Source organism: Ochotona princeps, chromosome 24, assembly GCF_030435755.1.
Source record: "Ochotona princeps isolate mOchPri1 chromosome 24, mOchPri1.hap1, whole genome shotgun sequence".
NCBI lineage: Eukaryota > Metazoa > Chordata > Mammalia > Lagomorpha > Ochotonidae > Ochotona > Ochotona princeps.
Window position 1 is genome coordinate 5,372,822 of NC_080855.1, and position 26,791 is coordinate 5,399,612.

Sequence of the window (26,791 nt, forward strand, 5' to 3'; positions counted from 1 at the left end):
TTTCAGTGAAAGGTCAACCAACATGTGTAGGAGAAATGACTGAACTTTGAACTGATGCAGGGCCCAGGGCAATGGCTCTGTTGGCTAATCTTCTGCCTTGCACATGCCGGGCTCCCATATGGGCGCCGGTTCTAATCCCGGCAGCACCACTTCTCATCCAGCTCCCTGCTTGTGGCCTGGGAAATCAGTAGAGGACGGCCCAAAGCCTTGGGACCCTGCCCCTGTGTAGCAGACCTGGTAGGGGCTCCTGGCTTCTGGCTCTGGATTGGCTTGGTTCTGGCCACTGCGGCCACCTGGGGAGAGCACCAGCAGGTGGAGGATCTTTCTGTCTTTCCAATAAAAACAAATAAATCTTAAAAAAAATCACTGATATTACCAATATAGTAATTAATTCAGGCAAGAAAAATCCACGGAAGACAAAAACTAATGGATGAGAAGAGAAAAGGAAGTGAGATCTTTGTATAATGTCAAAGATTCTCCCCAGGAAATACTTATTAGAGTGCCTTTAGAGTAAGAAATCTGTCCAATGTGTTCTACAATCCCACGTATAGGACACCTACATAAACTCAAATGAGTAATAGATACAGAACTTACGGTAACTTTGAAATAAATATCATGTTTTGCAAAGTAATATGTGAATGATTAGAGCTTTGAAAATGTTTTTAAATTCATTCTGAAAACAGCAGACACTTCCCTGAAAAAGTTACTTTTAAGAAATGTTCAACTGAACAAAAGATCTTACGTATGTAACTGCTATGTAACATATTAAATGCACTCATGGGAGAATTGTCACGAAGAGGTTGTCCTTGTATTTCAAAGGGTGCACTGTATTTCGGATTGCCAGCGTTTGAAAGTAGCTGTCGTAAACACAGACATGGAGGCAACGCACGTGGACCCCGAGTGCAGTGTGCTGCACCTCGCCTGACGTGCTGGCCTGGGTGCTCGGAGGAAGTGCTCCCAGCACCCGCGGTAGTAGCCACACCACACTCACGCTCCGCTTTCCGACAGCCGGCACCCTGCTTACAACTTGATGACCATCTGCGAAGCGCTGGTTTCCACACGACAGGCCCCAAAGGGCCTTCTGAAACCCAGAGCACTGCGACAATACCAGCGAGAGGGGCTGGCCCTGTCGCAACTGACTCCACACCACCAGCAGGTGCTCATGGTAGAGTGGCTACGTAATTAAGTGTGTATATGACAAACGTTCCATGAGGAGACAACAGGACGACAGGGAAGAGCAGCTTTGTCCAGGGTGCTGCTCACCTGTGCTAACGGCAGTGCTGGTGCGGGCAAGCACCAAGAGTTGGTTTCCAACAACCCTCTTCTGTTGGAGGTAAATCTATCTATCTATCTATCTATCTATCTATCTATCTATCTATCTATCCATCCATCCATCTATCCTGGCTTCTGTTTGCTTGGATCACTGACATGTGCGTCATAAACGCATGGATTATTCACGATTTTGTCAACAAACACCTCATAAGCTTGCTGGATTTCGAGAGACACGCCTGCTTAGCATTCCTCAAACACTGCCACGGGAAGCCTTCAGGAGGAAGCAAGCGTGACACTCCTGGGCCTGCCACTGCCCAGGATGGTGTCAGAGGCGACATGAGAAGCCGAGTCATTCTCAAACAGCAAGAGCAACGATGATATGAAAACAAGCTACGCTGTGCGGACTGACAACATGTTGTCAAAAACGAAATGGAACCCTCTGAAGTGTTTCGCTCTTTCCTACCTGAAGTAACTGCTGACAGGTCATGAAAGCCACTTCTTTGGATACTGCACAACACATGAAAGGACAGCACATTTGCCCAAAGTCCTACTCACAGGCTGGCTGCTACACACGCAGCAGATCCTGCCCTGTGCCAGGACCCTACTTACAAAATGGTTTCTTCATTGATAAGGAGATATGAACGGTACACGATCATGTATAACCTGTTGTAACAGACGTGCGCCGATCCTGCTGAAATGCATGCAGAATTGGAGGCTTGGGACTCGATGGGTTAACCAAGCGAGCAGAAGGGACTCCAGCAGCCCTGAGCCACACCAGGCCAACAGGCAGCGGGAAGAACCCAGACTCAGAGCCCCTACATCCTGGACAGAAAAGGCTCCTCTAGGGCTAATCGCAAAGACATGCCTACACATCCAAGGGTCTTCCATATTGTCAGGGTCGCAAACGTCACAGAGCACTGAGACGGAAGGATTAAGCAGAGGGCAAACGAGGGTGGCAGGTGTCCTTCCCCAGAAGAGAAGGAGGGCGCCTGTTAGGACAGCAGGCAGCGGGGGTGGGGTGGGGTTAAGGGGGGTTCTCGGTAGGATCCCCGCCCATTTCTCCTTGTTTGTTAAACATGCTAACACCAGTGACAGCTTCAAGCTCAGCCTGAGCTAACCTGGGGGAGGAGACTCCTGGGGACTGCACACAGTGGGGCAACCTGGGGGAGGGGCTCCCGGGGACTGCACACAGTGGGGGCAACCTGGGGGAGGGGCTCCCGGGGACTGCACACAGTGGGGCAACCTGGGGGAGGGGCTCCTGGGGACTGACTGCACACAGTGGGGCAACCTGGGGGAGGGGCTCCTGGGGACTGACTGCACACAGTGGGGCAACCTGGGGGAGGAGACTCCTGGGGACTGCACACAGTGGGGCAACCTGGGGGAGGGGCTCCTGGGGACTGACTGCACACAGTGGGGCAACCTGGGGGAGGGGCTCCTGGGACCTGCACACAGTGGGGGAAACCTGGGGGAGGGGCTCCCGGGGACTGCACACAGTGGGGGTAACCTGGGGGAGGGGCTCCCGGGGACTGCACACAGTGGGGCAACCTGGGGGAGGGGCTCCTGGGGACTGACTGCACACAGTGGGGCAACCTGGGGGAGGGGCTCCTGGGACCTGCACACAGTGGGGCAACCTGGGGGAGGAGACTCCTGGGGACTGACTGCACACAGTGGGGCAACCTGGGGGAGGGGCTCCCGGGGACTGCACACAGTGGGGCAACCTGGGGGAGGGGGCTCCCAGGGACTGCACACAGTGGGGGTAATCTGGGGGAGGGGCTCCTGGGAGCTGCACACAGTGGGTAGAAGGTTTGGCTGTGATGCTGGGCACTCCTGTGGCCCACGCAGGTCTTGGGGGAGGGCAAGGCCACCCCACAGAAACACAAAGTTTCTCAGGTCCTTCTCTTCTGGGGAAGAGCAGGCTGACAGCAGCCAGCTGAGAGAGCAAGTTCACCTCCCAACTTTGGCGAGTAGGGGCCCTGCAGAGGGGACGCCCAGCCACAGCAAGAAAGCAGATGAATGTGACTATGCCCCAGGTCCTACCTGGGACCCTGCTGAGCTGATCTGAGGAGGGGTGCGGGTCCCACCCCAGGACCCTGCTGAGCTGATCTGAGGAGGGGTGCGGGCCCCACCCCAGGACCCTGCTGAGCTGATCTGAGGAGGGGTGCGGGCCCCACCCCAGGACCCTGCTGAGCTGATCTGAGGAGGGGTGCGGGCCCCACCCCAGGACCCTGCTGAGCTGATCTGAGGAGGGGTGCGGGCCCCACCCCAGGACCCTGCTGAGCTGATCTGAGGAGGGGTGCAGGCACCCTGCCAGGATCCTGCTGAGCTGATCTGAAGAGGGGACTGGATGTCTATGTTGTAAAAGCTGCCCCCTGTCAGCATTTGCAGCCAAGATGGAGAAACAGGGAGTGATTCAGGGAGTCCCCAGGGGGTCAGCAGCCAGCAGCTCTGCCCTGCACCTGAGCCCAAGGACTGGGAGAGCAGAGAAAGCTTCATGACAAGTAGTGGAGAGTCAATGGGAGATTTAAAAACCAACCCAATGCTGGCTTTGGCAGCCCCTGTACTAAACTGGAATGATCTGGAGATTGGCATGATCCCTGTGCAAAGAAGGTACATAAAAACCAAGCCAAGCCAACAACCAGAAAAGCCAGCCTTGCTTACGAAGGTGGAGACAAAAATCCTAACTCAAAACAAAATCAAACAAAACAAACATCCCTACCAAATTGTGTTTGTCCTGGGAACATTGCAATCACGGAAAAGTAGGATAGAATCCTAAATCTTCATGACCACAGATGAAAGCAGACAAACCAGGTGAACAGCTCAGAACATGGCGAAAAAACCTGATCAAATTAAATCTACTTGTGATTTTTAAAAAAAATCCAAAAGAACAAAGATTTGTCTTTACCCAACACAGGCTGGCTATAAAAAGAGCCACCCACTATAAATATTAGTGTCACATCTGACGATAAAACCTTAAAATAATCGCTTTAAAGTTGGTAATAAAACAAACATTGTCTTCTATCACTCCTGCAATCCAATATGATGCCAAGGTTACAGCCCTCCCAGCAAGCTCACAAAATAAATAAAAAGAACAGAAAGAGCGGATATAAAGATTTCAAAGGAAAAAACAAAGCCTTCACACTTAGCAGACGGCGTGACCTTTTGCCAGGAAAGTGGGGCAGAACAAACAAGCTAAGGGGAGGTCCACCCCGCCCCACGTGGGCAGCCCGCTGCGTGACCCGCGCAGGCGACTCCGGCCGCTCACCTCATCTGTCCAGCAGTGCAGCTGACAGCAGCTGGACAGGCAGGAGGCCCCACATGTCGGTGTCTGTGGAAGCTCCTGGAGCATTCCAGAGTGCGTTACCTGCAGCCACGTCCTCAGGGTCAGCCGTGCTCCTGCGTGCCAGTGACGGCAGGAATGCAACACGGGCACCCACATGAACCGGCCCTCTCAACACCCCTGCGAATGTCAGACTGTTCCAGGGAGGAAACGATGGCTCACCGAAGAAATGAAGGAAGATGCCCAAGACAGAGACAGGGAGGGTGTGTGTGTGAACGTGTTTGTGCGGTGTGTATGCGTGTATGGTATGTGTGGCGTGTGTATGTATGTGTAGTTTGTATGTTGTTGGTCTATGTGGTGTATTTGTGGTGTGTGTGTGTGATGTGCAAGTGTGGTCTGTGTGTGTATGGTCTGACTGTGGTGTGTATGTGTCCGTGGTGTGTATGTGGTGTGTATGTGGAGTGTGTGCGTGTGGTATGTATGAGTTTGTGTGTGGTGTTTACTGGTCGGGGCTGGGGAAGACCTTATTTAATATCACAGCGTACTTGAAGCCTTGTGGAATTACAGTATAAACAACCAGATTAACAGAAGGGGATAGAAGGACTCAGAATTCAGAGCTCAAATCAGGAGGGAGCAGACTCCCCACCATGTTTGCTGTGATGACTTGGCAGGTATACCGTGGCGGGCAGGAGAAAGGCAGCGGGAAGCAGGAAGCAGGGGAGAGGAGCGAGCAGGGCGCCTTCCACCTGCTGGTTCACTCTCCAAATGGTGCCACCAGTGAGGGCTGGACCAGGCCAAAGCCAGAACCCAGGAACTCCACCCGGGTCGCCCATGTGTCAGGGGACTGCGGACACAACACACCTGCCGCCTAGAGCCTCTAACCGGGCACTCTGCTGGGGATGTCAGCCCTGCCGGTGGCACCTTGACCCACTACAACGGGGACTCCCCAAATGCACTCTTAAAGCACAGCACCGGGACAATTACGCAGCTGCTTAAAAACAGATAAAAATGGACTCAGATCTCCCTTCATGCATAAGGATACAGTTCTAAATGGAAAACGCAAGCCATGAAAGTGGTGGCAGAAAATTGGCTGAATTCCTTTCTAACCTGCAAGTGGAGACCAGTCCACTTATGATTCAAAAATGCAAAATATGCAAGGAAATACTCGTGAGTTCAATTTCAATTTTTTTTTTTTGCATAAAAAACTGACCCATAGCTGTGATGAGAATGTAAGATATCACAAGCCATCCGGGAAGGACCTGGCAATGTCCCGAGAGCCCGCATTTACAGCCACCGGCCCAGCAAGTCCACCTCCAGGAATCTGTCGTAACATACTAGGGTAAAAAAAAAAAAAAAAGATTACGCGAAAGGTTAATAATAAATAACCTTTTGGAAGAATAATGGTCCCCAAACAGCCACATCCTGAACTCTGGTGCCTGGGACCTGGTCACCTCACACAGAAGCCACTCTGCAGCTATGAATAAGGTCAAGGCCTTAAGATGGGGGGTTAGTTAGTGGGGGGTTGGTGGGAAGCAAGGAGTGAATCCTGTGAGAGGGGGCAGAGATGGGGCGGGCAGGAGAGAGCTGCCATCTGGGAAGGGTCCACCTGCTGGGCACGGCTCTGGAGATGGAGGGAGGGAACGTGAGCCACTTCTTGGTGGCCTCAAGAAGTGGGAGGGCCCACCTGGCAGCAGCACGAAAATGGGACTGGATGCCACCGCTGCGGGGGCCCTGCAGTCTGAGGGAGGCGGCTTTCCCAGCAGCCTCACCCCACCACTGTGAGGGCCCTGCGGTCTGAGGGTGGCGGCTTTCCCAGCAGCCTCACCCCAAAGCCTCAGCAGGAGCGCTGCGCACAGACACCAGGAGTTCAGACCTTGAGATGTGTTTGGAATTCTAGCCGACGGACTGTGACTGGGGACGTAGGGGCTGGAGGCGCCACTGAGCGTTGGGAGCTTGCTGTGGCAGCCACAGAAACACGCGTGCCCATTCCAAGGACCGCGAGTTGCGGACTCGCCGAATGAGTGAGCCCTGGCGTGTGAACACCTGTGGGACAGACGAGGAAGACCACAATAACACACACACGGGTTCTCCAGGGTGCTCTACCCACGAGGACAGCAAGGGGCAAGGTGGCGCACACTGTGGACAGGGGTTTCTGATGTGGTAAGCAAAGGGACGAAGCGAAATCTAAGCAGCTTTGGAGATCCTAAGGGGACAGTCAAGTGAGCACGGGGTCCCCCTGCCAGGTTCTCACACCTGACCGGGAGCACGCACGGGGACAGCCCGGGGTCCCCCTGCCGGGTCCTCACACCTGAACGGGAGCACGCACGGGGGACAGCCCGGGGTCCCCCTGCCGGGTCCTCACACCTGACCGGGAGCACGCACGGGGGACAGCCCGGGGTCCGCCTGCCGGGTCCTCACACCTGAACGGGAGCACGCACGGGGGACAGCCCGGGGTCCGCCTGCCGGGTCCTCACACCTGACCGGGAGCACGCACGGGGGACAGCCCGGGGTCCCCCTGCCGGGTCCTCACACCTGAACGGGAGCACGCACGGGGGACAGCCCGGGGTCCGCCTGCCGGGTCCTCACACCTGACCAGGAGCACGCACGGGGGACAGCCCGGGGTCCGCCTGCCGGGTCCTCACACCTGACCGGGAGCACACGCGAGACCAACAGACTTGGAAACAAATGCACAATGTCCTCGTGACCTTCCAATAGCAAAGGAGGTTTTTTTTAGGCAACTACTAAAAACTAAGCAAAACAAAACAAAAAACCCCACAAAAACTCCAAAATGAATTAACTGAATTTTGTGACAAGTGCGTGACATAACCACAGACTTAGAGAAATGTGTTCTGTGTCTTCAGGACTCAGGTTTCCACTGCGCACACACACAGCGTACTTAAAATTGCATCCAGCAGTCTGACCCGCAGTTGTACCACTGAAATTGCAGCTCTAAAACTGTTAATAAAATGCTAGGATAAAGAATATAAGTAATTACGTTGGTTTCTGTAAAACAATTCTAATGTAGGAGAAAATATTTAAAACACACGCTCAAGGCTCATATTTTAAATCTGGATCGGAAACCTGAGCGTGAACTCTCGGAGAGGAGTGTTGCTGAAGACACAGCCGCCTCCCTCGCTGTCCAGGGCTCTTCTTAAAAAAGCATCTCTGTTTCATGTATTTCCATTTTATTTGAAAGGCAAGGACACAAGGAAGAGAGGAAAAGACAGCAAAAGGGAAGGAGAGAAGAAAAGAGAGCGAGCCATTCCCCAGATGTCAGCGACAGCCGGGCCAGGAATCCAGCCTGCATCTCCCACTTGGCGGTGGGCTGGGGCTGAGACGCCTGGATCCCCCACCTGGGTGGGCAGGCACCTGGATCCCCTACACCAGGGAGGGGGACTGAGACACCCGGATCCCCCACCTGGGTGGGCAGACACCTGGATCCCCCACCTGGGTGGGCAGGCACCTGGATCCCCTACATCAGGGAGGGGGACTGAGACACCTGCATCCCCCACGCGGCTCCCACGTGGGGAGGGGTGGAGACAGGACTAGCTGAGCTGCCACCTGCTGTCTTGGAGGGAGAAGCCAGACTGGCAGCAGAGGCAGGACTTGAACCAGAAATTCCAATGCCGGATGTGGGCACCCCAGCAGTGACTGAACTGTTGAGCCAAACACATGCCCTCGAAGCCGCTTCAGTACCACCCGCATGGAAGCCAGGCCTTCTAGAAACAGCTCCATCTAAACTTGGGGCAGAAACTGGCATCACCCCCAGCTACTCTGGTGCATGGCAAGGGTGAATTCGCGACCACAGGTGACTGGAATGGTAAAGCTGTAACAGCCTCTACTTTCCTCACTCTGCTCAGCAGGATGAAAGTAGAACAGAAAGACTCTGGAAGCACCTGGGGGACCAGCTCCTTCCTCTGGAATTGGTCATTAAAGGAAGAGTAGGGCATTGCCTTTGTCTTCCTGCATTTCAAGGTGACTGAATAGCCCGGGCATGATGGAGAGTGCTGCGAAGGGGAGAAGAGTTTGGTAGAAAATCATTTTATTATTCCAAGAAAACAATGACTTCAAACAAAGATCTTGGATAGAGGAAACCATTAAATAAGGGCTGGGGAGGGAAAGGACCCTGCCAGGGCCAGGCTGTTCCACCTGTCACTCAACGCGGGCTCCCTAGGCATGGGACAACAGATCCTCCTGGGCTGCTGCAGAACCTAGGACGCAGTGTTAAGGGGGAAAGGCAGAGAGACAGAGAATAGGCATGAGGGAGGAACAGAGAAGACATGGAGAGAGGCAAAATGGGAAAAGAAGGCAGAAATGCAATCCCCTCAGGCCTTTTCAACGAACTTCCAGTGGACAGGGATCAAAGAGCACAGACGGGGACAAGGGGACAAGCCACGCAACGCCACAAGGAGGGAAGCGAGTTGAGACAACTGGCTTGATTTTTCTACAGGAAATGGCCCAGGGGACGAAGCGGGTAGGGTATTATTTTCATCTACAGTGATCAAAAGAAGGTGAGTGGCTGCCAAGTGGGTTCCTTGGGTGGACATCCTGGGCTGATGGTGATCGCGTGGGCAGTGTCACAGGTGACCAGACACACACGCTGAAGGCAGAATGACCCACTGATGGCTTTAAGTGTCCTTCGGTATCCAGGAGGAGGAAGCGCCACTAACTCCCGGGATACTTAAGTCCCCTACAACCTGACCTAGCGTCCAATGCCCCCTGACCACAGGGCCCCGGGCAGAACAAGTATGCCAACTTCAGGGATGTTTTCTCATGCTAGGACAACATACTCCTGGATTCACGTGGTCCCTAGGCCTCGGCATCCTGCTCAGCGTCCTGTCTGGGGGGGCTCTCCCACACCGGTCCATGTGCTGGCCTCGGCATCCTGCTCAGTGTCCTGTCTGGGGGGCTCTCCCACACCGGTCCATGTGCTGGCCTCGGCCTCAGTGTCCTGTCTGGGGGGCTCTCCCACACCGGTCCATGTGCTGGCCTCGGCCTCAGCGTCCTGTCTGGGGGGGTTCTCCCACACCGGTCCATGTGCTGGCCTCGGCCTCAGCGTCCTGTCTGGGGGTTCTCCTGTACTGGTCCATGTGCTGGCCTCGGCATCCTGCTCAGTGTCCTGTCTGGGGGGGCTCTCCCACACCGGTCCATGTGCTGGCCTTGGCCTCAGCGTCCTGTCTTGGGGGTTCTCCTGTACTGGTCCATGTGCTGACCTTGGCCTCAGCGTCCTGTCTGGGAGGTTCTCCCACACCGGTCCATGTGCTGGCCTCGGCCTCAGCGTCCTGTCTGGGGGGCTCTCCCACACCGGTCCATGTGCTGGCCTCGGCCTCAGCGTCCTGTCTGGGGGGCTCTCCCACACCGGTCCATGTGCTGGCCTCGGCCTCAGCGTCCTGTCTGGGGGGCTCTCCCACACCGGTCCATGTGCTGGCCTCGGCCTCAGCGTCCTGTCTGGGGGGCTCTCCTACACCGGTCCATGTGCTGGCCTCGGCATCCTGCTCAGTGTCCTGTCTGGGGAGCTCTCCCACACCGGTCCATGTGCTGGCCTTGGCCTCAGCGTCCTGTCTGGGGGGTTCTCCCACGCTGGTCCATGTGCTGACCTGGGCCTCAGTGTCCTGTCTGGGGGGCTCTCCCACACCGGTCCATGTGCTGGCCTCAGCCTCAGCGTCCTGTCTGGGAAGCTCTCCCACACCGGTCCATGTGCTGACCTTGGCCTCAGCGTCCTGTCTTGGGGGTTCTCCCGCACCGGTCCATGTGCTGGCCTCGGCCTCAGCGTCCTGTCTGGGGGTTCTCCTGTACTGGTCCATGTGCTGACCTTGGCCTCAGCGTCCTGTCTGGGAGGCTCTCCCACACCGGTCCATGTGCTGGCCTCGGCCTCAGCGTCCTGTCTGGGGGTTCTCCCACACCGGTCCATGTGCTGGCCTCGGCCTCAGCGTCCTGTCTGGGAGGTTCTCCCACACCGGTCCATGTGCTGGCCTCGGCCTCAGCGTCCTGTCTGGGGGTTCTCCCACACCGGTCCATGTGCTGGCCTCGGCCTCAGCGTCCTGTCTGGGGGGTTCTCCCGCACCGGTCCATGTGCTGGCCTCGGCCTCAGCGTCCTGTCTGGGAGGTTCTCCCACACCGGTCCATGTGCTGACCTCGGCCTCAGCGTCCTGTCTGGGGGGCTCTCCCACACCAGTCCATGTGCTGGCCTTGGCCTCAGCGTCCTGTCTGGGGGGCTCTCCCACGCCAGTCCATGTGCTGGCCTCGGCCTCAGCGTCCTGTCTGGGAGGTTCTCCCACGCCGGTCCATGAGCTGACCTGGGCCTCAGTGTCCTGTCTGGGGAGCTCTCCCACACTGGTCCATCTGCTGATGGTTTAGAAATGTGTGAGGTGTGTGGGAATGAACGGGCATGTGGTTCGAAATGCTTCATCTGCCATAAAGAGGGACATGTGGCCCAATCCTGGGACCTGCTGCAGCTGGGCGGCACGTGTGTGCAGGCTGCCATGTTATTCTCTTTCCTCTTGGATGTGCACAAACCATTTTACATTAAAACTACAAAGAAAAAGGGCAAGGCACAGGCAAAGAGAACTCAGTGTCCTGTCGCGGCCAAGAAGCGGCCACAAGCTCCCCACGTCACTTCCTGCCCCTGGGCTAACTGAAAGGCCACACTTCCCACGTCACTTCCTGCCCCTGGGCTAACTGAAAGGCCACACTTCCCAGACATCCTTGCAGGGAAACTGGAGCCACACAACCAACTCCTAGGAAGTGAAAGGTGGGCAGAAACTGCAAGTCCCTCCAGGTCTGCTGTGGGAGCAGATCAAAGCATGAGGAGCCATGACATCGTTACTACAATCTGGCCTGGCCCCGCCCAGCACCAGGTCCTCAAGCTGGTGGTCGGTGCTGGCCCCTGCCATGGACAGAGCTCAGCTACTGTGGCCTCCATGGAACATGTACCCCGCTCTGTAATTGCATGGACCATACCCCCTACTCTGTGACCTCCGTGGACCACACCCCCTGCTCTGTGGCCTCCATGGACCACACCCCTTGCTCTACAGGCCTCTGTGGACCAGGCCCCCTGCTCTGTGACCTCCGTGGACCACACCCCCTGCTCTGTGACCTCCGTGGACCACACCCCCTGCTCTGTGACCTTCGTGAACCAAACCCCCTTATCTGTGGTCTCCATGCACCACACCTCCTGCTCTGTGGCCTCCATGGACCACACCCCCTGCTTGTGGCTTCCATGGACCACACCCCCTGCTCTGTGGCTTTCATGGACCACACCCCCTGCTCTGTGGCCTCCATGGACCACACCCCCTGCTTGTGGCTTCCATGGACCACACCCCTGCTCTGTGGCCTCCGTGGACCACACCCCCTGCTTGTGGCTTCCATGGACCACACCCCCTGCTCTGTGGCTTTCATGGACCACACCCCCTGCTCTGTGGCCTCCATGGACCACACCCCCTGCTTGTGGCTTCCATGGACCACACCCCTGCTCTGTGGCCTCCGTGGACCACACCCCCTGCTTGTGGCTTCCATGGACCACACCCCCTGCTCTGTGGCTTTCATGGACCACACTCCCTGCTCTGTGGCCTCCATGGACCACACCCCCTGCTCTGTGGCCTCCGTGGACCACACACCCCCTGCTCTGTGGCCTCCATGGACCACATCCCCTGCTCTGTGGCCTCCGTGGACCAAACACTCTGCTATGTGGCCTCTGTGGACCACGCCCTCCTGCTCTGTAACTGCCACGGACCACACCCCCTTCTCTGTGGCCTTCGTGGACCACACCCCCTGCTATGTGGCCTCTGGACCACACCCTCCTGCTATGTGGCCTCCATGGACCACAACCCCTGCTTGTGGCTTCCATGGACCACACCCCCTGCTCTGTGGCTTCCATGGAACACGCCCCCTGCTCTGTGACCTGGTTGCTTTTGCAGACAGACCCAGGGCTGCTAGAAGGAGTTTTCACAAAATCTCAAGACTTGCGTATTTTCTTCTGAGTGTCAGAGTGCATCCATCATCTGCCGCTCACTGTCTGGGGAGATGTTTGCTGCACTCGAAGTGAGGTGGGGAAATGCTGTTATTTTTCCTAATAACGGTCCCGGCCCCACTAATGGACCAGTGCTGCCTTGATGCTTGTACTTTCAAGATTCCACATAGATTTCCAGAAGCGTTCTGCCTAATGAAACTTGGAAGACGCATGTGGGATGTTCTCCCTAGTTTATGGCTGGGTTCACAGAGTGAAACGTCTTACAATACGGCACAAGGACACTTAGGAAAACCACTGGGATTTTACTACGGAAACTATTTCACAACTTCACTACTCCTCACACTTGAGGTCTTTTTTTCCTCCTGCATTTGTCAGGCTACGGAAGATGCAGAGTGTGTGGTGTTCTTCAATGCCAATATGATCCCATTCAAGTGGCCCTGGCACAGATCCGGGGCTTCCGCCCTGGCCGCGGCCTCTGTGGTCAGGGTCAGGCCTTCTGACTCACTCCCCACGCTGTGTGCCTCAGCCCCTTCACTGCAGCCTGACTTGAATTTGAACCTGGATTTGCATTTCTATGGCTTCCTGACACCAGGTCAGGTATCTGTTTCCTGCTGTCTTCCCACATCCCGCTCCAGGAATTCAAGTCGCCTCCAATTCCTGCTTCCCCTCCAAGCGCGAAACCCTCCCCAGTGGCACCCCAAGCACACCCCTGACCACGCTGGCTGTTCTCCCACGCAGGCACAGCTCAGCCGCCCACCAGGGGCCCACTCCTCATCACGGACACCCCCCACCACGCTGGCTGGCTGTCCTCTCCTGCAGGCACAGCTCAGCCACCCCCCGAGGACAGGGCCCACTCCTCATCATAGACACCCCCGGCCACGCTGGCTGGCTGTCCTCTCCTGCAGGCACAGCTCAGCTGCCCCCAAGGACAGGGCCCACTCCTCGTCGCGGACACCCCCGACCATGCTGGCTGGCTGTCGTCCCGTGCAGGCACAGCTCAGCCGCCCCCCCCCAAGGGCCCACTCCTCATCATGGACACCCCCGACCACACTGGCTGGCTGTGTTCTCCTGCAGGCACAGCTCAGCCGCCCCCCCCTCCCCCAACAAGGGACACTCCTCATCACGGGACACATACTTGCCCCTCCACAATCCACCTGCAGATGGCGGTCTTGCCGTCATAGCCAGGCCGGAACTGGAGCGTAGCCGAGCGGGGGCTGATGTTGGAGATGACCAGGTTGGAGGGCGGCCCCGGGAGGTCTAAGGATGAAGGAGAAAAAGCGACAGTTCAGACACAACCTGGGGGAAGGCTTGACGTCAGGACGATCCTGTGCTGCAGCACCTGCTTTGGAGGCCAGGACGGTCAGGAGCAGCACAAGCTGACATGCGCATGGAAGGGTCACCCCGAGGCTCTGTGCCACCTGACGAGCTCTCTGCACACGGACGGTAATCACTAGCTAGCTGGTGGGTGGACGAGCCACGACTGAAAACTGAAGGGCCAGCCTCCCTTCCATAGCTCCCAGGACACCGTGGACACTGTGCCGAGCAGCGAGCAGGCAGGATAGGGACCTTGGCGGTGTGAGGTCCCGAGCCTCAGGATTCCCAGGTCTAGCTTCCACACTCAGGTGACAATGCTGGAGCCTTCCCACTCTGCCTGTATTTGGTTGCTCTGGCAACAAAAGCAGGTGGAAGAGTGTGTGTGTGTATGTGTGTGTGTGTGTGTGTTGTGCAGGGAGAGCGTTAGGAGGGGGACACCGTCACCTGAGATCACTCAACTCCTGGACCAGGGACCTGGCTGGTGCCCAGAGAGCCTGCTCCCCTTGCAAGCGCAGCCCTGTGCTCTTGCACACGGGTTTCTGCAAAGCGCTCTCGAGAAAGACAACGGGGGAGGACGGAGGCAGGAAAAACGGCCGTGTCAGGACAGTCACTGGAGGCGCTCCTTCTGAGGGCGAGTCCCCCGCTTGTCACTGCTCAGGTACTTAGAGCAGGACTCACCCGAGCACCGTGAGGACCACAGCGGCGATCAATTGTGGGCTGGCGCCGCCGGGGTCTCTGGCCCCCAAGGGCCCTTTCCACAGGCAGTTTAATGAGTCTGAAGTAGGAAGTATTTAAACGTGAGGATGGTTCTTCCCCATGTATTGCTCTCTGGATTGCGAGCGGGGTCTCCAGTCATTAATGGCTGCAGATTCCAAGCACAGCCAAGCAGAATACAGCTCCCCGGCGGATCGTCACAGGGCCTCACACGCAGCAGGTTGCACACTGTGACACGCTATGCAGGGAAGGCAAAGGGTTTGTACCAAAATAAATGTTGTCTTCTAATTGGATTTCCAGGAGGTTTACAAGTCCCCCTGTACTCAGAATGCTCGGGCATGTCCTAGTGACAGGCTCCAGGCACAGACGACCTGTGGGAAGCAAGGCGACACCTCCCTCGCCCCTCCACCTCCCTCTGGGGAGCTGACGCCTCACCCCCTCCCCACCCCCGCCAGTCTGCAGGTGCAGCTGTCAGTGACCACAGCAGCACTGGGCACAGAGGCCTGCGGGCTGCCTGAGCCCTGAGTGTACAATGTTCCAGGAACGTACACGCATGAGTTCTGTGTCACTGCTGTCACTGTCCGCGGCGACCTGTGGCCAGGCAGTGGGCGCCGCCAGCACCACTCCCCACCTGTGGCCAGGCAGTGGGCGCCATCAGCACCACTCCCCACCTGTGGCCAGGCGGTGGGCGCCGCCAGCACCACTCCCCACCTGTGGCCAGGCGGGGGGCGCCATCAGCACCACTCCCCACCTGTGGCCAGGCGGTGGGTGCCACCCTCACCACTCCCCACCTGTGGCCAGGCAGTGGTTACTGCCAGCACCATTCCCCACCTGTGGCCAGGCAGTGGGCGCCGCCAGCACCACTCCCCACCTGTGGCCAGGCGGTGGGCGCCGCCAGCACCACTCCCCACCTGTGGCCAGGCGGTGGGCGCCGCCAGCACCACTCCCCACCTTTGGCCAGGCGGTGGTTACTGCCAGCCTCATCACTCCCCACCTGTGGCCAGGCGGTGGGCGCCGCCAGCACCACTCCCCACCTTTGGCCAGGCAGTGGTTACTGCCAGCCTCATCACTCCCCACCTGTGGCCAGGCGGTGGGCGCCGCCAGCACCACTCCCCACCTGTGGCCAGGCGGTGGGCGCCACCAGCACCATTCCCCAGCAGGTGCTGTGATAGGAGCCAGGCTTAGATGCTGAGTGTAATTTATGGGCATTGGGTATCTGAGCGAAACAAATGAGGGAAAAAATTCTCTACATCAGAGACTTCGATCTTGATAGGGAATAAATGTTGTTAGTTTATTTTGTAAAATGCTTGATTGTCTTCGACCAAGGGCAGCATCATCTCCTGTGAAAACTCATTCTGAAGTACTCACTCCGGCGGCCTCGTCCAGAACTGGGAATGGGACACTTGTGGGGGGCTGAGGCCGGTGTGTGACAAGGCCCTGTGACGGTGGCCTTGCTCGTGGAGCGCCCAGTGCCTCAGGAGTTAGCCCTGGCTGAAGGACAGGCCCGGGAGGTGAGGGGATGGCCTTTGCCCTCTGCCTCCGCTCACGCCGGCTGGACCACAGAGCTGCTGTGGCCAGCCAGGCACCTGTGAGAACAGGAGAGATTTGCTTCTCTCACACACACTGGACTTGAATCTCTTCAGATGCTGCAGGTCTCTGCTCCAAGAACACAACGGGGTTGTGGAACTGAACGAGTGGGAACCAGGGAGGCAGTGCTGGCTCCAAAGGGTCGTCCAGGCCCCTGTGCAGGCGCAGGCAGCCTGTCCTCAGCAAAGAAGCAGAGGGGACATCCCTCCAACGGCAGCAGCCTCACAGCTCTCATGGGGACTGATCTGAGCTCCGCCTTATTCCCCACAATCACATGTACTTGTGACTTTCTTAGAGAAAAGATCTCTTTAAACAACAACGACAAAAAATATTAGGGACAGGGAGTTGGGGGGCAATCCTCCTGAGCTGGAGTGGGGGTGCTAGGCACCCAGGGAGATCTGAGCCCCCAGGGCGGAAACAGATGGCCCTCGCGCCACCCCCTGGACACTCCCTCGTTCACATGCAACCCTAGTCCTTCTCTCTCCCTCTGTCTCTTCAGCTTTTCTTCCCATCTCCTCTAACTTCCTGTTCCTTACTGCAACCTCAGGTTGCCATCACTCTATTAAGGCAGCACCATTTTATCTTCCCCTGCTTGCATGGAGGCGGGGCCCTCAGTGCTGGCTCCTGAAAGGGGCTGCCACTCCGGGGCCTGAGTCTCTCTCCTTGCTCATTGGCGCACTCTCTGACAGCCGACAGGCAAAGCCACGTCGGAGGCCTTGGAAATCCGGCCGGCCCGAGCTGGCAGTCCCCTCATGCAGCCCCTCTCAAGGCTCTCAGTGGCTTTGTACAAACAGGAACTCCCCCAAGTGCACTGACCTGGGGGCACTCCAGAAGAAATGGTGGACGAGGTGGCCAGGCCGGCGCCCACGGAGGTGAGTGCCGCCACGTCGATGGTGTAGGTGGTGAGGGATGACAGTCCTTGGATCTTGTATTCATGTGTGCTGCTGTTCAGAGTCTGCGTGAGGCGCGAGGCGTTCTTCCCGTACACCTCCCAGGAAACCTGGTAGCCTGGCGAGGGAGAGGCAAGAGTGGGACCAGGGCCTCCCGAAGGCCGGGGCCGAGGCCCGACATCCTCAGCTCTGCAGCTTCCACATGAAAGGGGCGCTGAGAGGTCAGCCAGAAATGCGTCCGAAGCCCTGCCCCATGCCAGAGCAGGGCCCCTTCCTCTGCCTCTCATGGGCCCTGCATCCTCGCTGCTTCTCAGTCCACAGTGAGCTGCACGGGGACAGGGGCCTGGCCGGCTGCTGGTGCAGATGGCAGCAAGCCGGCCGTGCTCCCTGGAGTGCCCTGTTGTTGGCTTACAGAGCTGTCTGGTCAACAGCTCCATCTTGACAAGCCTGCAGCACCCATGGCAGGGCCCTCCAGCCACACTTGCCCTGCACGTGACAATGCCCGGGTGGGACGGCTGTGCACCTTGCGCTCGGCCAAGCGCTGCGCCTGGCAAAGTTTCCTTGTACTGGAGTGGGTGCCCCGCCCTGCCTCTCCGCTTTTGAATACGCTGCTTCCCTTCAAAATTCTCATGTTCTCTACAGCTCATCAAGATCACAATTTACTCCACCTTGGATTCTGCATAATGAGACAAAAAGCATCCAGCTAATTCCTGAATCAAGGGCCCTGGAGGACAGTTTCCATGATTAGCGGGTGCTTAAAGGGGGCTTTGGAAGAGGACGAGGTGACAGCGTTCATGGGCCCAGGCCGGAGGACAACGGCTCGTTACCTTCAGCTAATCACCCGGGGACACTGGCACGCACACGCGTTTTCCGCTGCCCCCTCTTTTGGATAAAAGCAATCAACAGTGTTGGAAGGCGCCCTTGCAGGCCCACGACCGTACAGAGGACAGCATCGGAGGACTTTACTATCTCAGAAAGAAAAAGTCGAAGTCCACTCCGTGCTCACCGTGCCCGCAGCTCCGTGCCCGGGCAGCACCGACCGCACATGGGAACAGCCCGGGCACAGAGCCACCAGGGCCTGGCCACGGCCCTCCGCTAAGTGCCTTGGAGCCTGGTGCTGGTTGTGGTGCGCCCGGCTTCTGGGCGCTTGCCCCAGTCCCCGGGGACCACCGTCCTGGTCTCCTTTGTGTAGGATAGGCAGCTGGACCAAGCTTCATGCCTCAGTGCTGGATCTTGGCACCCTGTGCCCCTCTCCTGCCAAGCTGGAGCCGAGCCACTCACTCTCAATGGATCGGTCCTGAGGGCACGGTGCTCCCTGGCAGCCCTTTCTTTCTGGCTGCTTCAGAAGGGGGTGGGGGACAGCCGCATAGGCGAGCTCACGGGGTGGGGGAGCCCAAACGTCACCAAGCACTCGGAGAATGCTCACAGCATTCCCAGCTGCGTTCTCAGCACACGACAGGCATTTACGCATTTGATCTTGGCCATACACTGTGGGGCTTGGGCCCAGTTGGCGCCATTCTACAAAGGAGGAAATTAAGCCTGGAAACCAGCAGGCCTGCTGCACAGCCAGGCCCCTCTGCCTGCCAGCCACAGCACCTCCCTCTCTGCCTACCCTGACTTGCCTGCTTGAACCCGAGATCTGCCCTGGCACGGGGATGGTTTGGCTGGAAAGCCTCTTAGCTGCCCGGTACCCGGGGTGACCTCTGAATGCACTAGAAGTGGTGGCTCGGTTGAGCACTTCCACCTGGTCTGCCAGAAAACGTTCTCTGTGTAAAAGCTGCTCTTCATCAGCATTTACTACAATCCTGTTCATTGTGTCAACCCAGAGCAGAGGCACAGCCGTTCTGGCACCTACAGCAGGCTCAGCACTACCAGGATTTATCAGCATCGAAATTGATAATGCGGTCTGCTCAGACTGTTACGGATACAAACGAAGACCAAATGGACAATTCGAGAGCCTGAAGCTGCTTGGGAGGCAGTGGAGAAACAGCCGCGAAGGGAAAGCGCCATGCAGGAGCCGCAGATGGCCGGGCACGGTCACGGGCAGGAGAGCGGCCCTCCAGTCTACATGCAGCTTTTGGGGGACGGGCCTGCTGGATGCCGGCAGTCCTGGCCAGAGCGTGTTTCATCTGGCTCCTGTGAACGAGAGGAGAGTGCTTGGAGCCGGCAGCCAGGGCCCGGGGCTGCCTCCAGCCGGGCGTCCTCCCTGCTCCCCGCGGCTGCCTAACTGAGACAGACGACCCAGGAGCTTCAGATATAATTTTCTGTTGATGTGAAGTAAATTCTCTACAAGAGAGCAGTACATCCAATCACAAACTGTCTGTCTGCATCCTGGCCCTCATAAATCAGAGTTTACGCGAAGAGACTGGGAGACACTGAAATTTACAAGAGGGGCGCCATGTGCAATTTACCAGGTGGGGTGAGGCCGCCTGCTCAGCACCGCCCCATTACTCCAGGCCCTGAATTAAAATGGAGGTGACGGGGCTTCTTGCCCAGAATCCTGGTGGATAAAGCCAGGCCTCCAGCTGGGCCCTCGGGCTGCCCAGTGGCACAGGGCAGAGGACTGCGCTGTAAGAATAGACTGGGAGGCTTGTGAGGACAGAGGGGTGCCCCGTGGATCCCTTCTGAAGCTGGATTTTGGACACCCTGCTGGTCCATGCGCCCAGATTTCCTTGACGATCTCTGTATTCTCTGCTTTCTGCATGAAACTGACTCGGGGGTGTTGCTGGATGCCTCCTGGGCACGCTGGGTATGGCATGGGTGGACACCGCCGTCAGCAGAGCCTAACCCGGGGCACGGGTCTCAGGTACCTGGTGGTGGCTGGCTCCCACGGTAACAGGTACACTGTCTCAGCTCTGGCAGGCCCTTCCCCTCTATGGCTGCCTCCAAGAGTCAGGGCTGCAAGTGTCCTCCAAGCTCCTGGACACATGGGGTGCACACTGCAGTTTGGCAGGGACAGCACGGCTACCTGGGGAGCACCGTGCCCACCTGAGGCTCTGGCCCGGATTCTGCTGCTGGTGGCAGTGGGGTCACCTCTGACCCTAGCCTCAGTGGGAAAGCGACACATGGCTTGGCTAAATCGAATGGCAAAGCAAGGGCTTCCGAGGTCAAGCTCCACAATAAACAACAGGCTCCTGCCCCTAACTATAGGTTTTTGTTTAAATTAAACAGCTAAATGAGTTCATTAAGCCCTATTAGTGTGTACAAACAGATGATCATAAATTGGAAGTATTGGCAACCGCTGCTTCGCCAGGAAATGTTGGCTCCACTTGAAGGATTACGCTCTTGGCCTTCTCTGAGCTTCGCAAGGTTGAAGCGTGCAGTGTGCTCTGGAGGGCCTGGCAGGCCAGCTGTGTGCGTCTGTGACGAGAGAAGACCCCTGTCAACGTGCCTCCTACCTAGCGTGTCGGCAGGCTGAGCCGGCGGAGCAGGCGAGGGTTGGTGTGTGTGCGGGACAGGCAGTTGTCTGCCCCTCTCTGCCACACAGCCCCACTCCCGAACTCGGGGCTCATTCAGTTCCCGAGTTGAAGCAAACCTCAGGGCCCAGGCGCTTTGTCTGTCTCCCTTAGCACAGGTGTCCTTGCCTGTCCCTTATCAAAAGGAATTCACTGACCTAAGGCAGTCACTGGCTGGCCTTGTAAGATTCTAACCACTGGTGTCAAGGAGTCACTCGCCTCTCCAGTACCCCTGGACCCTGACGGCCAGGGCTGTTCTGAACTGATCTGTGTAGGTTTGGGGACAATGTAACTGCCAGAGCACAGATCACAGCCAGTCCCCCGGCTCCAGGCTGGCCTGTCTCTCGTGCTGGGAGGCACCGTGTTCACTGTGGGAGGCGGGGTCTCCTCCCACAGCCAGGCTGTCGGTGTGCACCTGCTGAATGCAGGAAAGGCCTGGTCCTCTAGGAGCCTCAGTGTCCTCCTCTGCACGCCACTATGGGACTTAGGGAAGTGGATATGTCACGAAATGACTAATGACCAGCAGCCAGAGACGTCCATGGCGTGAGAAGACAGTAAAGGGAAGGTGGAGGTTGGTGCTACAGACACGCGAGGAGCGAGCCAGCTCTGGGATGCAGCCCTGGGCGCGGGGCCTGCCACGGGGCCCGGAGGACTTGGCAGTTACGCTCCTGAAGGCCACGGCACAGGCCCCTCTGAGCACGTGCTGCGGAGGGGATCTTTGCCAGGACAAACGGTTTTTCTTTTTGAACAACAGGAACACTCACCTGTAATGATGCCATTTTTCTCCAGGGGCTCCTGCCAGCTGACCTTGAGGGACGTGTCCAGGATCTCTGTGAAGCTGAGATGTCCCACAGCCCCCGGTTCTACCAATTAAAAATAAAGGTATCTGTTAACACGACAGCCCCATCTTCCTTTGATCCGATCCGCGTGGAAGGTTCTAAACGACGGGCAGAGGTGGGGAGCCGGGGCCAGCTGAGCGCTGCAGGAAGCCTCAGAAGAAACGCAGAAGGGACAAGGACATTCAAGGCGTCCTAGCTGTCACCACATAGATGATGGTGCCTGACTGCGTCCCAGCCACACGGGGAGCTGAGGCAGCTGCGGCGGGAGATGTACGCGCAGCCCCTTCCCTGCCCTTGTCCTTGATCTACTGGACGAGGAGCAGGCAGGCCGGCTGGATCGGCCAGCAGCAGCTCTGCAGAGCGTCCCTGGACAGGTGTCCGCGGCCCTGGCCTGCGGGTGTGGGGCCCCTGTGACAGGCAGAGGCAGGTGAGCTGCCTGCAGATCCCACCACCCTGCTCGCTGACCTGCCCCGCGCACTGCTCTCCTAGGGATTCCAGGGTACAGCGCTCACTGAGAAAGTTCTGGCAACAGGGGCTTCCTTCCCCCAGGCTTCCAGGAGCTTCTCTGCATTGCACCCCCGCACCCCTTCAGCCTGTGCAAAGCACTGGAGTCGGTGTTGGGCTCAGGGGTTGCCTGCCCTGGCACAAGCTCTGCCGTGAGACTGGCCAGACCTTGGCTTTGTCATCTGTGAAATGAGGAAAATAAAAACAACTGCAAGGCAACTGGGAGAACACAGTGCAATAACACCAAAGTGCTAGGCGGCCCTGGCGCTGTGAAAGCGCCGATCATCAGCAGGAGCAGAGGCGTGTGGGGTGAGGGCGCCCGGGCCCCAGCCCGTCAGCGGTCGGTCCAGCAGCCCTGAGGCTGTCCTAACTCCACACGGGCCACCAGGACGGTCAGCGAGTCCCCTGCAGACTAGACAGAGCTCCGTGCTCCATGCTCTGCTACAGCCAGTCTGCCTTAAGGGGTGACTGGGCAGGGATGGGGCGATGCTGGTGCGGGTATGACCAAGAGGCACATCCCCACACTGGTACTCCCCAGCCTGCCTCAGCTGTGTGGGGCAGGCAAGCAGCCGGAACAGGAAAGGTGCGTGGGAAGGTCCCGCGGGGCTGGGGCGGGGGGCACAGAGCAGGCTGCACATGTCCTCGTAGCCCAGGGTCGTCTAAAGCAACTTGCAAGTTTTCAAAAACGGCAACAGCTTCAGAAAAGACATACTCATCCGCTGGAATTTTCAGAAGACTTTTGAAGGAAAGGCTCAAAGGCTGACACATTTCACTTCGCTGGCATGGAGGACGGCGGAACGCAATGGCTGTTACAGCCGTCCCAGCCTCCCGACTGTGCGCTTCCGGAACCACATTCTGAACTGACGGTTGCTCCTCCATCGACGCAGCACAGAAAGCTTTATGCTTCTCTCCCATCCTCAGGGCCTCTGCTGCCCGGATTTCTGCCCAAGTACGCAGTTCTCCAGCTCCGCTGGAACCAGCTGGCCATGTCGCGACTGAAAATATATCTTCTGCTTCTCTTTCCTGCCCCTCTCAGTGAGCTCGTAACTCATTGCAGCCCTGCAAAGGCAGGCCTGCTGGGCGGGGAGGCAGCGGCACCGCTGGCCAGAGCAGTGGAGCCCACTCCTCCAGCACCCAGGCTTTGCTTCCAGCGGATACATGAGGAACACAAACAGGAGCTCCAGCCCCCAGACCTGAATCCAGCCTCCCTGGTACCCTTTTAAAGTGACATTTCACAGCTCTCTGCCTGTGGTCTGGGAAAGCAGTGGAGGACGGCCCAAAGCTTTGGGACCCTGCACCTGCGTGGGAGACCTGGAAGAGGCTCCTGGCTTCGGATTGGATCAGCTCCAGTCATTGTGGCCGCTTGGGGAGTGAACCATCAGACGGAAGATCTTCCTCTCTGTCTCTCCTCCTCTCTGTATATCTGCCTTTCCAATAAATCTTCTTTAAAAAGTGGCATTTCATGTCTACAAGGACACTCTATTCTTTCAAGCCCATCCAAACAGGGATTGAACTAGAAAATTCTAAGGTCGTAATATTACTTTTGACATTTCCTGTTAGATTTATGATTGAGAGGTAATCATATATATATATATAGAGAGAGAGAGAGAGGGGGGGGAGAGAGAGAGAGAAAGACTGGATATTCATAAACACAGGTGGAATCCTACACCATCAGACAAACCTAAGCAAATTTAAACAAACCAAATTCTTGCAAACTGTGTTCCCTGATCATCACAGAATCAAATTAGAAATTAACAGCAAGGGGACAACTGGGAAGTCTCCAAAAATACAGAAATTAAACAACACACTGCTAAATAATCAGAGGAAGCTTCAAAGGAAATATATATGTATATGTATATGTGTATATATATATATATATATATATAGAGAGAGAGAGAGAGAGAGAGAGAGAATTGAATGAAAACGAAAGCACAGCATATCAGCATATGTGGGATGCAGCCAAAGCTGCAACGAAGCAGAAATTCATAGCCATTGAATGTTTACAGTGGAAATCAAGTAATGCCTCAAAACAAAGTAAAAAAAAAATCATCCACAACATATAAGCAAACTAAATCAAACAGCATAGAGAAAGAATTACATCCCATGACAAAGTGGAATTTATCCCAAGTAGGCAAGGTTGTCAAGATTTGAAAATCAATCAATATAATCCAACATTTCAACAACCCAAGAAAACCAAAAGCCTGTATCAAGAGACACAGAAAGTATGTGAAAAGAGAAAAAAAAGAAATCCATCCACAGCAAAAATTCACAAGTTAGCAATTGTGGGAATGACCTCAACTCAATAACATCAACAACAAAACAGCATTCAGAAGAGTGGAAGATGGGGACCAGGCAGGGGTGTCTGCTCCCACCACCCGCTCTCCACATGACGCAGGCACTCCTGCTCCCACCACCCGCTCTCCACATGACGCAGGCACTCCTGCTCCCACCACCCGCTCTCCCTCTCCACATGGTGCAGGCACTCCTGCTCCCACCACCCACCCTCCCTCTCCACATGACGCAGGCACTCCTGCTCCCACCACCCGCCCTCCACATGGGGCAGGCACTCCTGCTCCCACCACCCGCCCTCCCTCTCCACATGACGCAGGCACTCCTGCTCCCACCACCCGCTCTCCACATGGGGCAGGCACTCCTGCTCCCACCACCCGCTCTCCACATGACGCAGGGACTCCTGCTCCCACCACCCGCCCTCCACATGACGCAGGCACTCCTGCTCCCACCACCCGCTCTCCACATGACGCAGGCACTCCTGCTCCCACCACCCACCCTCCCTCTCCACATGGGGCAGGCACTCCTGCTCCCACCACCCGCTCTCCACATGGGGCAGGCACTCCTGCTCCCACCACCCGCCCTCCCTCTCCACATGACGCAGGCACTCCTGCTCCCACCACCCGCTCTCCACATGGGGCAGGCACTCCTGCTCCCACCACCCGCTCTCCCTCTCCACATGGTGCAGGCACTCCTGCTCCCACCACCCACCCTCCCTCTCCACATGAGGCAGGCACTCCTGCTCCCACCACCCGCTCTCCCTCTCCACATGACGCAGGCACTCTTGCTCCCACCACCCGCCCTCCCTCTCCACATGACGCAGGCACTCTTGCTCCCACCACCCGCCCTCCCTCTCCACATGACGCAGGCACTCCTGCTCCCACCACCCACCCTCCCTCTCCACATGGGGCAGGCACTCCTGCTCCCACCACCCGCTCTCCACATGGGGTAGGCACTCCTGCTCCCACCACCCGCTCTCCCTCTCCACATGACGCAGGCACTCCTGCTCCCACCACCCGCCCTCCCTCTCCACATGACGCAGGCACTCCTGCTCCCACCACCCGCCCTCCCTCTCCACATGACGCAGGCACTCCTGCTCCCACCACCCGCTCTCCACATGACGCAGGCACTCCTGCTCCCACCACCCACCCTCCCTCTCCACATGGGGCAGGCACTCCTGCTCCCACCACCCGCTCTCCACATGGGGCAGGCACTCCTGCTCCCACCACCCGCTCTCCACATGACGCAGGCACTCCTGCTCCCACCACCCGCTCTCCACATGACGCAGGCACTCCTGCACTCGCCACGAGCCCACTGTGAGATGAAGGCATCAGAAGTCAAGACGGGCTTCACACACACCACCTTGCCAGCTTCCCAGCCCAGGGGCACAGCATGTCATGCAGTGTTCAATGTTTCCACAACCACGAGGGTAAAGCAGAGCAGACTGACTCCGGTCAGCTCAGGAGACCAAAGTGCAAAGCTCACAGCGTGGTTTCTACCAAATGCCTGTCACTACTGCACCACCCCACTTTGAAAACTTGTAGTTTGAAGGCTTGTGGTTGAACCACTCTAAGTTGGGCGCCATCTGCACTAGAAATTCCAGACTCTGCAAACAAGGCAAGAGAAACAAAGATCCGTAACCAGCTCCCCAGACAGCTCAGGCACACAGCAGCAGACAGCGGCTCGCTCATGAGAGTGCTAAGCTCTCCTGGGACCCAACAACAACAGGCAAGGCTGCTTTCCCTTTGCTGTGGACCTGGGGGTCTTCAGGCTCAGAGGCTAGGCAGCTGAGGTTCCTTTCTCCTGTTACCAGCTGGACAAACGGGTTAGACTCACACCCCCACCACGTGGGAGGGTGGAAGCCAGGCCCAGGCGGTCAGGGACTCCAAGCAATGGTCCATGCTCATGGGAAAGAGGCATCTGAGCATGGGGCAACTCAGTGCGTCAGTACAGTCTCCGAGTGTTGACTGGAGCAAGCAAGACCTGAGTGCGTGTTGTAGAAAAGCAGTTGGGAGACTAAAGACAGAACGATGGAACAGAGACAGACGAGAAGAGGCACAGGGAAGCAGAGAGGACGGTGAGCCAGGGTGTGGGGGCAGCCGGGACACAGAACCAGGGCGAGGGGGGCACGGCTGGCTCTGAGCTCTGTGTTGTTAGGAAGCATGGCCAAGCAGGGCACCTGAGCAGGGAGAGCAGTGGGGGGGGGCACAGAGCGCCCTCCCCAGCACGGGCACAGCAGGGAGCGCCCTCCCCAGCACGGGCACAGCAGGCCAAGCCTCACCCTGCACCCGGCTGTGGGGCAGCTAGTTGAGCCGTGTCTTATTTACCGTCCTGCTTACTTTGATAAAGGCAGTACACACCCTGGGAGACCCACACGATGTAAAACTCCCCACAATCCTGCCCCCCAGAGATACCTCACGGTGCAGCCGGTCCGGCACCGTCTTTTCCTGGCTCATCCAGTTCCCGATAAATGTGTTTTGATAAGATTTCCATCTCATATGATTTTTTTTGAAGTTGACATAATGATATTATGACCATTTTCCCTCAAAATTTTTGATCTTCCACATTCTGTAGTTTTAAAAACTGCACAATATTCATTGTACTGTCAGCCCAGACTTTCCAGCTCTCCCCACTGAGAGCATCTCATGGCCTTTCTTGGTTTTTTTCCATCACAAATCACT

General features: G+C 57.1%; 1 protein-coding gene across 1 annotated transcript in view; it reads right to left on the reverse strand.

Moving 5' to 3' along the window:
• The window catches only part of SDK1 (sidekick cell adhesion molecule 1), an 880,998-nt gene that overhangs the window by 93,464 nt on the left and 760,743 nt on the right, over nt 1–26,791 (reverse strand). The window contains exons 20-22 of the mRNA XM_058680763.1: nt 21,243–21,341; nt 16,950–17,141; nt 13,654–13,775 (exon numbers count right to left, since the gene is read on the reverse strand). Coding sequence (XP_058536746.1) covers nt 13,654–13,775; nt 16,950–17,141; nt 21,243–21,341 — 413 coding nt within the window. The remainder of the gene's footprint in view (nt 1–13,653; nt 13,776–16,949; nt 17,142–21,242; nt 21,342–26,791) is intronic.